General features: G+C 35.0%; 1 protein-coding gene across 1 annotated transcript in view; it reads right to left on the bottom strand.

Moving 5' to 3' along the window:
• The window catches only part of LOC114326943 (guanine nucleotide-binding protein G(o) subunit alpha), a 395,605-nt gene extending 382,033 nt beyond the window's left edge, over nucleotides 1-13,572 (bottom strand). The window contains exon 1 of the mRNA XM_028275419.2: nucleotides 13,144-13,572. Coding sequence (XP_028131220.1) covers nucleotides 13,144-13,261 — 118 coding nt within the window. The 5' untranslated portion in view covers nucleotides 13,262-13,572. The remainder of the gene's footprint in view (nucleotides 1-13,143) is intronic.
• Between the last annotated feature and the right edge of the window lie 502 nt (nucleotides 13,573-14,074).

The following is a 14,074-nucleotide window of genomic DNA, read 5'->3' as shown; positions in this document are numbered from 1 at the left end:
GTTTTATAAACATAGACTCCTTCATTTTTGGCGATAAAAAGTTTTTTCAATAATAGTTTTGTAGGATTTTTGAAGAGTAATTACTGTGTAAATTAAATTCCGTAAGATCCCTTAATTTTTAATTGAGGTGGATTTAAAGGGCTCGAATAAGGGGATGTTTGCTCGTAATTAGATGTTTTAAACAGCTATATCTCGCTAACTGTTCACTAATTAAAATCTATACATAAGGAAATTTTAGCTATTAAAAAAGCTACAGTTTAGTAGTCTATCATTTTTTTCGTATCTCCAGTAATTTCGGAGGTATTTTGAAGAAAAGGATAAAAAATGCAAAATTGCAAAAAATAATTTTTTCTTTAAACTCAAATTTTTCTAAAATTATGCCTTTTAAATAGGTCAAACTTCTTGGGTGTATTGATAATATAGATATAAAAGGAATTACAGAAAGGCGAAGACCAATTTTTAGTTAGAAGGGTAGTTAGGTGGTTGTTTTCACTGTTTTTTTCGTAGAGAAAAATAGGTACTGCCTTTTTTTTATCATAAGTTGCTCAATTTTTATACTAGAAACTTTTTATTATTTTTTTTGAAAGATCTTATTGTATGCTTGAAAAAACACCATGTAAGTTTTCCTGGAAAAATGCAAAGTTTTCCCGTTATTTGGCTTTGATTATTTCAAATTATGCATTTGACGAAAAAAGCTAACCTTTAACATGCCGTATCTCGGTTTGTATTGGTCGTAAAAATATTATAGAAAAACAGTTTCGTTTGTGTTACTAAATGATACAATTTTGATATCTACAGTTTTTTTCACTAAATACATATTTTTCGAGTTATTCTCAAAAAACCCTCTAAAAAAGTCGATTTTCCGTCGAAAAACTGTTACTTTCAACCACGAATAACTCGAAAAATATTAGATTTACGAAGAAAATGTAAAAAACATTTTTTTCTTAAAACTACCTTTTACATCGATTTACATGGTTAAAATGTAATAAAAAATTCCCACCCCCGAGATGGGGTGACAACTATCCCCAAGTTTTTAGCGTACAGCAGCATGATATAGAAAATGATCCTTGGACTATTTTCCCTGTGAAAAGTTCAAGTAAATCCATGCTGGACGAAAAAATTGCGAGCCAAAATGCTTCATTTCCTCGACTATAGACATCATAGGTAGGTCCACAGAATCTCTGACTGAAGCATTTCGGTCGTTAAGAGCATCTGCACAAAAAATGGGACTAAATATAAATGTTCAAAAGACCAAATATATGTGTTGCACTGGGTCAAGCAACCCGACACCTACAAGAATAATAATTGATGACCTAGAACTGGAAGGTGTCGACACCTTCATATACATAGGCTCGCTGCTAAGTAAAGAGAACAATGTTAGTGAAGAAATTAAAATAAGAATAGTGCTCGCCAATAAGTGTTACTATGGCTTAAGAAGACAGATGACCTCAAAAATGCCTAGAAAAATTAAACTGACTGTATACAAAACACTAATAAGACCAGTGCTAACATATGGTTCAGAAACTTGGTCACTTACACAGAATGATCAAGAACTTCTCAAACGTTTTGAGCGAAAAATTCTAAGACGAATATATGGAGGCATAAAAGAACAAGATTTGTGGCGCAGGCGTTACAACTTTGAGTTGTATAGAAGTTTTGGAGAACCTGACGTTGTAAAATTCATTAAGGTAGCACGCCTTAGATGGATAGGTCATGTAATCAGACGAGAGGAAAATGCCACAGTCAGAAAAGTTTTTGACCGAAGAGGGCCGATAGGACAACTAACAAGAGGAAGACTGAGACTTAGGTACCAAGACAACCTAGAAAATTATTTGAAATCTATTGGAATTAGAGCATGGAGAAGAGTTGCCAGAGACAGGGGCGAATGGAGGATTGTTCTGAAGAAGGGCTCATACAGAGCTGTAACGCCACTGATGATGATGATGATGATGATTATGAAAGCCATTTTTCAGAAAAAAAAAAGGTTTTTTACTAGCATTTCTTGGTGGTTTAGGCATGTACTTTGACCTGTAATAAGCTCTGACGATGGAATTATATACTTTTATATTTGGTGGAACATACCTTTTATATTTTTTGTGATTTATGGTAGGTATACAGCCAGCTACAGGAATTTAAATTTAATTTAAATTCGTGGATTTAAAAAAAAAATAATAAATTATATTCATCATTATAGAAGTAGTTGACAACATTGCAAATGCAACTCATTAACACATCCCTATAAAATGTAGACATATGGTAGTAATGAAGCGGAATAAATCACACTGTCTGTCACTTTTTATGGAATTCAGACACTATTAATTAAATAAACGAAGTGTACAAAAAGTTCCACATACCTCATATTCGCGCAACACTTTTTAATAATAATGAGGTTTCCAGTTATGTAAATATGTTATTGTTTTTTCTAAAAAAATTAAAGGGATAATATTAAAGTAAATGTAACAGTAGACGATTTTTTGAAAGTGCCTATGATAGTATCCATCGAGAATTTCTGATCCACGCCCTGAAAGAGTTTAATATTCCAACTCAACTCATTGATAGTAAAAGAAACACTTAAAGTACAAAGCAAAATTCCAATTCAAAACGCACTAACAGATACAATCCATGTTAGAACGGGCCTACGACAGGGAGATGCCCTATCCTGTATTCTATTCAACATCACATTAGAAAAAATAATTAGAGAGTCAAAAGTCAATACCAGAGGAACAATAATAACAAAAAGTGTACAAATATTGGCATTTGCAGATGATGTTGATATCATAGCTAGAAGCAATAAAAGAGAAATGATAGAAGCATTTAATGCGATAGAAAAAGCGGCACAAAACAGTGGCCTAAATATTAATGAAATAAAAACCAAATACATGAAGGCCAGCAAATCGACAGGCCAAAGAAATCTACAGAATCTGACAATAGGAGACTATAACATCGAAAGCGTAAAATTTTTTACATATCTAGGTTCACTAGTTACCGCAGATAACAATGTCAGCGAAGAAGTTAAGAGAAGAATACATATTGCTAATAAAGCATATTATAATGGACCAATTAAACATCTAAGATCTAACATCACGAGAAAAACCAAATGCAAAATATACAAAACCCTGATAAAACCGGTCCTTATATATGGATCAGAGACATGGACACTGTCGAAAAGCGATGAGAACTTATTAGGTACGTTTGAACGAAAAATCCTCAGACACATTTGTATATAAGGGGGTGAAAGAAAATGACGTATGGCGCAGAAGATATAATTTTGAACTATACGCAGCATACAACGAACCCGACGTCATAACATCCATAAAGATCGGACGTCTGCGCTGGATGGGCCATGTTGAACGGATGTTGGAGACCGAAACACCAAAACGCAAAAGGGAAGACGCAAACTTAGATACATGGAACAAGTGGAACAAGATCTGAAAACACTTGAGATTACCCACTGGAAGAACAAAGCAAGGAACAGAACAGAATGGCGGAAAATCCTAGAACAACCCAGGACCCAAAAAGGGTTGTCGAGCTACTGATGATGATGATAAGGTAGGTTTAAATGCTCGTACACCTGTGTCAGTGCCTGTGTTATTCAGAAAAAATCGAGCTCATCGACTTCAGCGGGCACAACAACATGCAAATTGGGTTAGACGTTAGACGTGAGTGGCCTCTACTTTGTTCACAGATGAATCCAGATTTAGATTTACACCAGATACGAGACGGAAAAGAATTTGGAGACGATATGACAGTGCAGAACAATTGGCCACCGTGCAAGAGGTTCATAGACAGCAAGACGGCAGTATAATGGTATGGGGTGGCATCACTCTTGTTGGAGTAACCAATCTCTTTTGTCTGAAACGGTTTCTAAATGCAACATACTACCGCAATATTATTCTCTAACCTATTGTTGTACCCTTTGCATAACAAGCCGTTTCCCAATTTCAATTAATGCACGAAAATGCGCGTCCACATACTGCCAGGGTCTTGCAAACATTCCTTGAAGACAACGAAATTGAGGCTTTATCATGGCCTGCACAATCACTAGATTTAAACCCAATTGAGCATGTATGGGACACATTGACCAGACGCATTTTACAACAAAATTTTGCGTTCAATACAAGACAGCAACTACTGTTTGAGGGACTTTCAATGGAGTGGAGCAGCATACCGCAGCAAGACACTACCATCTGATCATGAATTAGCCTAACAGATGCAGGGCAGTAATCAACAACCCGTGGAGGTCATACACTATACTAACTTAAACTTAAGACTACTTTGTTGCGACTTGAGGGGCAACAAATTAGTTTTTTATTTTTTTATGTTACCATTTTTTGACTTATGGAGTTTTCTCTTAATTTTCTTGAGAGCTATTATTGCAATATTCTAAGAAAAAATGTTTATTTTATATTCAGGACACTTGTTTATAACTTCTTTTTTAAATATTTTAAATAATTTATTTGAAACCATTCTGAAATCTCGTATTTTGTTTTTGTCCCCTAGATTATTTTGATGTGTATATGTACATCTCAGTATAGTTTGGTTTAAGCGGTTTAATACAGGGTGTTTCATTAATAATTGTCCATATAGTAACTAGAGAAACCTTAGCACAAAATGCGAAGATTTAACCTAAAACAATTAAATAAAATGTGGTTGCTTACTGAGTTACAGGGTGTTTTATCTAAAAATTTAAAAACTATTTTTGTTCAGCATTTTAAAACTATTCGACGTATCCTTTTCATACTTGGCAGCAAGTGCGACTACTACACACCCTACTAAATTATGATAAAAAAACGTTTCTAGCTACTACCAGAGGCGTACGACAGGGGATAGTGAATGGTTGACCCTTCTCAAATTCTACGCCACTGGAGGAATTACTATTTTAGTGCCATTTTTAGATTCTCCAATACTTTCTACGAAAATAATATACTCTTTATTAGTAACGATAAAGTCATTAGTTTTCGAGATATTTGAAGTTAAATATGAAACGGCACAGTTATTTTGATTAATTTATGATATGATTCATATGATTAAAATTTTAAAATTATTTGTACCCAGTACTTTAAAACTATTTGGCGTATCCCTATCATACTTGGCAGAAAGTGTAAGTACTGTACACCCTACTAAATTAAGATAAATAAACGTTTTTAGCTACTACCAGAGGCGTACGACAGGGGATAGTGGCTGGTTGACCCTTCCCGAATTCTACGCCACTGACGAAATTGCTATTTCCGTGTAATTTTTTGATTTTCCAATACTTTTTATGTAAATAATATACTGTTCAGTCGTAACGATAAAATGATTAGTTTTCGAGATATTTGTAAATTAAAAATGAAGCGACACAATACATTAATCAAAATAACCGTGTCGTTTCATTTTTAACTTCAAATATCTCGAAAACTAATGACTTTATCGTTACGAATGAAGAGTGTATTATTTTCATAGAAAGTATTGGAGAATATAAAAATTGAACTAAAATAGCCATTCCGCCAGTGGCGTAGAATTTGAAAAGGGTCAACCATTCACTTTCCCCCGTCGTACGCCTCTGGTAATAGCCAGAAACGTGTGTTTAACATAATTTAGTAGTTTGTACAGTACCTATACTTTCTGCCAAGTATGAAAAGGATACGTCGAATAGTTTTAAAATGCTGAGCAAAAATATTTTTAAAATTTTTAGATAAAACACCCTGTAACTCAGTAAGGAACCACATTTTATTTAAGTGTTTTAGGTTAAATCTTCGTATTTTGTGCTAAGGTTTCTCCAGTTACTATATGGACAATTATTAATGAAACACCCTGTATAGGATATAGTTTTTGAGTTTATCTTTTATACTAATTTGTTATTTCAGTCTGTAACTTTGTTACTCATATTATGAACAAGGATCATTCGTACACAATTCGCATGGTTAAGGTGGTTAATTCAGGTTCAGGTTCAGGTTCAGGTTGGTAATATTTTGAGAATCATTGTAGGAATAGAAAACATACAATATAAAAATTTCTACCCCACCTTATTAATAGATAAAATAAACTTACTATTGCAGAGTTCTTTAATTGAAAAAAGAAGAATAATCATGAATAGGAGAGTTTATATTCATTATTTTTATTTGTAAATATTAATCTATAAATAACTACAATTTTTTTTAAATAAGCATTTAAACCTTTGTTTTAATTGCATCTTGTTTTCTGCATTTACATGCAGCTTATCTTGTTGATAAGCTGCATGTAAGTAATTGTTTACTTTAAGTAAACAATTATTCACATATTACAAGTATGGCTACAAGTAATATTGGCTATTAGACTATGCGTGTTTGGTTGCAATTTCTTTCAATAATCAAAAGGAAAATAGATAAAAAGTGGAAGGCTACCGTAAATGCGTGTTTCTGACTATTTAGTCGTCATCAGTATGGTGCAGCCAGCTACAATAGGAGAAATTTAATCTATGAAAGGATCATTTCAGGGGCAATGTGACTATTCTGTGGCTGTAATGTTAGAAGACCATGAGTTTAAGAACTACAACTAACACATCTATTGGAGGGAGGAAGTTACAGCTATCTGAGAAAAGGAACTTCTTCTTTAAGTACCGTGCCCAAATTTTAGGCGTGGGTAGCTTCCATGACAATTTGCCGATATGGGAACATCCATAAACTACGTCGTAAAAATTTTGGAGTTTTTAATATCCTCCCCCCCCCCCTTCCGTCGCAAACCGTCGTTTACAGTTGACCCCCCCTCTACCAATGTCGCAAGTGCAACTCATGACCCCCTTTTTAGTGATTTTTTTTACATTCCATGTTATTTCTGGATTTTTTTAAAATCTTTAGTTTTTTCTCTCAATTCACTGTACAACTAATTAGTTTTATTGGGACAAAAGACAACACTTTTATCGGAGTTCCTATGCTTTCTTAACTGCATCATATAAATCTTGATACTTATTTTGGTTTGATTTCAATGCCATTTCTTTTATTAAGTATAAAAATGTACTAACTAAATAGAATAGAATATTTTATTTATATTCATTCTTGTAGAATTGTTTCACACAGAGGACAGAGTATTCAGTAAATAAATGAACAGTTTAATATTTATTGCTTCCAGACATTGTTCTGTATAGGAGCGTTTGTTTAAAGACATTGAACAATGTTTTATTGTTTGTTATTATGTACAAAACTGCTAGCAATATTATTAAGGCTGATAAAAACGAAATGAAAAGTATGAGATAAAAGTAATATACTAATTCTTTTTAATTCTAAAATAGGGTGTATTTTTTATATTGGTGAACATCAAACGACGTCGGATGTACACTCATGGCCCCCTACCCCCTGTCGCATACCGTCGTAATAAGCAAAGTCCCCCTCCTCCTTTTCAACGACGTAGTTTATGGATGTTCCCTATCGTTCTCGATCTTCCGCGGCATGTAATAATTCATCTGCTGATCGACGAAGGTTTTGGTGCCAAGGATATTTCTTCCTGTCAAATCCTCTCTTTCCGTTGAGTATTAACTGCAGTATCCTGTATCTGCTACCTCTCATTATATGTCCCAGATATTCAAGTTTTCTCCTTTTTATTTTTTATCATCTTCATAAGTCACCTTCGCCTTGACCTACACTGTTTAAAACTTCTCTATTTGAAATGTGTTGAACCCATGATATTCTGAATTCTGAGCATTCTACAATATGACCACATCTCGAAGGCTTCTAATGTGTTCATCATGTTAACCTTCATGATTAAGATTTCACAGCCATATAGTAATACAGGATACACATACAATTTTAGGAACTTGACTCTTAGCTGTAAGTTCAGCTGAGAATGGCTCAGAGTAGATCTAAGTTTATTATAACCTCGTTTATCCAACATCCTAGGCCTAGGTAGCTATTTTAAATAGGGCTTTTCATTCACAGTCATTTTTTTTCGAGCTTCTGTCATATGTTGTATAATCTGTGTATAATATTAATATAAAGGCTTGATATTTCCACCCACGTACAAAACAACAACATTCCGTAAGTCATACTCTTATAATATTTACAACTTATATAATAGTATCCCTGAATCAATGAAAAAACTACCTATTAACTCATTCAAAAGAAAAATGAAATTACACTTCTTGAGTCAACACATAATACCCTACAAACATTACTTTTCATGTCCTATCACCTGTATTGTTTCTTTTTTATTTTATTTCTATTATTTAAATTTAATTAACTGTAATATAACTGTTATATATTTGATTTATATATGCCAGCAGAAAATGTTCTTTAATTGTTAAAAAAGGGCCAGAGCTTTGATCAGCAGGCACATCATTCGTGTTGTGCTATGTTGTTATCTTGTCCCTTTTACAGAGATTTTTTTTCCTATATTGTTATATTTGGTACTTGTACTTCTTTATTTTGTCTCTGTAATAAAGAGTTTATTATTATTATAAAGCTCGAAACAAATGACAATCGATGAAAAGTCCTATGGTTAACTTTTGTTATCGTTTCATTACGAACAGTTAGTTGCATAGGACCGACTTCTTGTTTACTAACCACAAGTAACGTTGTCTTTGTTGTATTTATGCTAAGTATAGTCCGTTATTGGATTAAGTGATCTTTAGTGACTCGATCTAAGGAATTTAAGATCTTCGATACTTTCAACCCTGATCGCGGAGTCATCTGCATATCTGATGTTAATATTTTCTCCCCCGATTCGAACTCCACATTGCCTTTCCAAGGCTTAACGAAGCCTTATTATTTATTATTTCTGAGTAAACGTTAAAAGTTGGGGATAACACACAACCCTGTCTGACACCTCTTTGAATGCAGATTTGGTCTGTTTCTTTGCCGTCTACCCCTCGTTTCACACAATAAGAATTTGAACGTGCGATGTTTGGAACGGACGATAACATTCCAATAGTGGCTTGAGCAATCCTATGGTACTTTTTTCATTACGCTTGTTTCACACCCTAAGAATTTTAAACGTGCGATGGTTGAAATGTATATAGTGGCTCGAGCAATCATGTGGAATCTTTCTCCCTTCACCAAACTTTTCAAGCGATGAAGGGAAAAAGATTCCATATGAGTGCTCGAGCCACTATGTAAATTTCAACTATAGCGACACGCTTCATTTATTATTTTTTTAATTGCTAATTTTAAATATTAACTTTCTTTTCTACACGAAAATAATATGGGTCATTTATAATTCACAACCATCGCTACCACATACTTTGGTACCAACATAAACAGCCAGTGGGACCACTCAAGTGAAATAAAACAACGCATAGAAAAAGCGAGATCAGCGTTCTTAATGATGAGGTCTCTTTTCAGAAGCCACCTTTTACCTCTTGCTACCAAAATCTCTATCATCAGATAATCAGATGCTATGTATTTTCTACGTTATTATACGGAGTAAAGGCCTGAACACTTTCCGAGGCTTCTTTGAGAAAACTCGAGGCATTCGGGATGTGGTGTTACAGACGCATTTTGAGAATTTCGTGGGTGGATCGTGTGACTAATGTTGAGGTTCTACGTAGAATAGGCAAGGAATGCGAGATTATTAACACAATCAAAAAGCGCAAACTAGAATATCTTGGCCATGTTATGAAGAATGAACAGAGATATGGCTTGTTGCAACTCATTCTTCAAGGCAAGGTATTTGGAAAGAGAGGACCTGGGAGAAGAAGAATATCTTGGCTTCAAAACCTGAGAAAGTGGTTTAATACATCGACAACCGGACTATTCAGAATAGCAGCAAGCAAAGTTAAGATCGCCATGCTGATCGCCAACATCCGGAACGGATAGGCACCTTAAGAAGAAGATAATTCACAATTATTTCTATACGAAACCAGATGATAATGGCCTGTTCAGTCTCAGTTTAAAAATTCCTTATTAAATAGTAAACCTTATCAGACCTTATGTCAATAAATCACTTTTTGAATGCATTCGAGGACGCTTCTTGACAGAAATGTTTTCAGCTTTTAAAACATCAGATAAATGACCAGCCTCTTTATGTCGATAAATTAGTCTTCAACGTAAAACCACAGACATGTGTTTTTTTCAGTATAGTAACAGCAACCACCCGGCGCGGACACACCACCACACTCGCAAAGAATAGCAAGCCCTCTTTCGAGCAATATTCACGCTATTTTACCGACACAAATAAATATTATTGACAAGTTGTTATTTTTACACTTATTTTAATCTAAGTTAATTCCCGAATACGCACGGAACACAACCATCGTACGTTCAAAATTCTTAGTGTGTAAAACAAGGGTTCACGCCGACTTCACCGAACGTTCCAACCGCCGTGTAATGAGAAAGGTACCATAGGATTGCTTGAGCCACCATTGGAATGTCATCGAGCGTTTCAACCATCGCACGTTCAAATTCTTAGCGTGTGAAACGAAATATACTAGAATTTTTTAAAAGTAAAAGAAAAGAATTAATAAAAAAAGGTTAATTAATGCGAGTACATAGTTTAAACAAAGATAAGGACTATTTAATTAATAGCAAAACACATCGACATATAGACTTTATCTGTTTCATCGATTATGAAAAAGCATTCGATAATGTAAAACATGAAATAATGATAATACGTACAAGAATTGGGATTGGATGCCAAGGATATAAGAATTATCGCCAATTTGTATTAGAACCAGACAGAAACGTATCTACGTCCTCAAAATTTCAACGAAACGGAAGATTTCTTAAGATTTCTCAATTAAAAAAGGAGTAAGACAAGGTTGTAAACTTTCTCCAATGTTGTTTAACTTATATGTAGAAAAAGCCTTCGCAGAAACAGCGACAGACTCTAATAAGGGTATTAAAGTAAACGGCATACTGATTAACATCAAACATCACGCAGGTATTATGCCGATGACACAGCGATTTGACATCGCCTTTTAAATGATCTAACTCTTGCAAGTGAAGGTCTGGGTTTGAAAATAAATATCAAGACAAAAACAATGATTATAGGTAGAAATAATTATCCAAACGCAAAGATATATATGTCGCTGAAGAAGAAATCGAACAAGTCAGACAGTTTAAATACTTGGGTTCTGCTAAACAAGATTTCAGACCCTTAGGTTTAAAACAGACGAAACACTCTGCAGCGCTACTCTGTGGCGCTACAAAGTAGCTTCCGATGATTAGCCGTAAATTCTTGTGTAAATTAAACGTGCGAATCCACACGAGCGAAAGTGGCTGGCCACGGTCGCCGATCCTCGCCACTGTGGCGTCCATTACAAAATCATTGGGGCTACAAAATTGCCTGTTTCAGTCACTTTGTGGATCCACAGAGTAGCGCTGCAAAGTGGTTCGTCTGTTTTAAACCTGAAACTGAAATAAAGAGCAAAGTAGAACAAGCGAGAAATGCTTTTTTGAGGCTTCGTAAATTTCTGACTGATTGGCCCGTTCTCTTGTACGGAATGGAAGAATGGACGTTAAAGGCCAGCTCCACTAAAAATCTGAAGTCTTTGAAATGTGGTGCGTGCACCGAATGCTTAAAATAGCATATATGGACGGACAGAGTCAGAAATGAAGTATTAAGAAGAGAGGGCTTCCAGGATAGGCAATTTTTTGATTATGTAAAAAATATGAAGACTGCATACCTAGGGCATATATTTCGAGAAGAACGATACACTTTTCAGCAACTGGTACTACACGAAGTAAAGATAGAGGGTAAGAGTAAGAGCGGTCTAGGACGTAAAAAAATGTCATGACTGCGTATTATTCGCCAATGAACAGGAATCCACAGCTATAAAATGCTTCTTAATGCTGCTAAAAACAGAATAATATAATCCTGACTATCTAACTCCTCGCTTGACAAGACAATGTACGGTGGACGCCTACGCAGAAATGTACGGCACCTTTAGAAGAAGAAAAAGAAGAGAGAAACATGGTAGCGGAAGAAAAAATTGTTCTGGTTACGTAACATTAGTAACTGGAAATGTCTAGGCACTAGACTTTGAAGAACAGCGGAAGACAAAGAAAGGTGTGCCACCACAACCTCAATAATGGACGGTACACGAAGGAAAGAAGGTAATACAGAACAAAACAAAGAGAAATACGCATTTCAAACACGCACGCCACATTTTTTATAAATGAGGCAGTCAATCATAACTTTGACATTATACAAATGCAAAGAAAGCCTCTTCGAGGCTTTTACAAGAGAAATTAGAAAGGAAGATCAATAAATTAAAAGCAGAGACATTATTATAATTATCTACTTCTTCTTCTGCTTGGGAGAAAAACTATGCATCCACATAACAGTACATCCTATTTAAATACTATCCTAACAAGGTGCGTTAGCATCGAAACGACTATTGAAAGTTTATTAATTGATTTTCTAAAAATGGTATGTACCTTTCAATGATTTATTAAAAAAGGAGGAATTGTTATCAATCAGTATCTGTCAAGTTCATAACGATTTTATATACATTTTGGCACAATCTATACAAACTTTTATATAGAACTAATATTTTCGAACTTGATACTGAAAATAAAAGGGTTTTACTAAGATGTTACCAAAGAACAATGAAAAATCGCATTGTTCTGGAAACGCCTCAATTTTTGTTTTTATTATTGACACCTGTGACGTAATCCAGTAAAAATCGTACGTAATAGTCCACCTACGCAAAATATTGAGTCGTTAGAGTTATCTCGACCTAATATTAAAATTGCTAGTATAGAGAATGATAAAGTTAATAAGTATGTATATCTATATAAAGAATGACAGACAGTTTTAGGTAAAAATATGTTTATAAAAGGTCAAAGTAAAAGGAGCGATGTGGTTTATGTGAGATTTTTTGTTTTTAATAAATTAAGGGCATAAAATGTGGTCAACATTATATTTTGCAGAAGTTTTATTGCGTATTTTTGCCTTGTCTTTAATTTTCCCCAAAGAATACTATAAATCCACACTACTCCCCTACTGTCGTCCTTTTTACTGCGAACGCTGCCTGTAGTTCTTTTGGTGGAAGAACCTGTCTTGGAAGTGGAACAGTGGTTGGATTATGTTAATTTATGATTGGAAAAGCTGATTTTGGCTGAAAATTTAAGCAAACAATTTCGGGGTGTAGATAAAATTGCCAAAGGGTTGCCAGGACGTCGGTTGCTGCGCATGAGTGAGGCGTCCGCACCCAGACGACTTATTGAAATATCGAACCCCCGCCCTACTCACCTAACAGCAGCAGCTTGATGTCCTTGGCTGCTTGAATCCCATCCTCCTTGAGATTTTTCTCAATCTGCTTGCTTCTAGCCAGGGCTGCCCGCTCTTCTGCAGAAGAAGTGCACCCCATCCTGCACGTTCCCTCCTTACAAAACGTTGCGCCGGTTTACTTCCACCCTTTCGAACACTGAAACCACCACACACCCTGTCACTTACACCTCTCCACCGAATTAAACTAACACCGCGTTGCACTCATCTTCGTAGAGAATTGTTCTTAGAGAAACGGACAGTTTATTAGTAAAATGTTGCTAGTGTTTTGTTTTATGGCTGTTTGACAGACCGGTCGTGAAGTTTCAGCGATGAGCGCGTCCGCCACCGAACCGACAGAAACGCACATTCGCTCGATGCTGTGCAACACTGTCTACGCCTGCGTCGATTGACTGTGTGCTCTACACTCTACGCATCGTACACGGATGGCAGTGGCGCCGCGACACACATTCCCTACATATTCACCCCTCCTTTAAATACAACTTTCCGTTCCGATTACGGGTCTCCTATAATAGCCCAGTTGCAAATTGTAATATTTTTTATTAGGCTGTATTATATGAGTATACTACAATAATTGAGGGGATTAGATGCTAAGGGGTACAAGTGATAAAATGGTTTAGTTGAGAAGAACGAACTCAAAGTTAAATTTACATAGTAAATTCTACAGTCAATTAATCACTTATGGACTTATTTTGAATTAATTTTATACATTAGATATATCTAATTGTAAAAGTTTTGGTAAAGTATTTTCGTTCAAAATATTTGAAATTTTGAAAAAACATTCGCTCTTGTACCCCTTTGCTTAAAAATTTGCACTTGTTTCTCTTTGCCACTTAATACTTTGTCTCTTTTTAATATCCAATATCATACAGGCAAAGGGATACAAGTGTAGTTA

The sequence above is a fragment of the Diabrotica virgifera genome, chromosome 1 (genome assembly GCF_917563875.1).
Source record: "Diabrotica virgifera virgifera chromosome 1, PGI_DIABVI_V3a".
Taxonomy (NCBI): Eukaryota; Metazoa; Arthropoda; class Insecta; order Coleoptera; family Chrysomelidae; genus Diabrotica; species Diabrotica virgifera.
The sequence above is the reverse complement of the archived record's forward strand: the minus strand, read 5'-3'. Positions and strand labels throughout refer to the sequence as shown.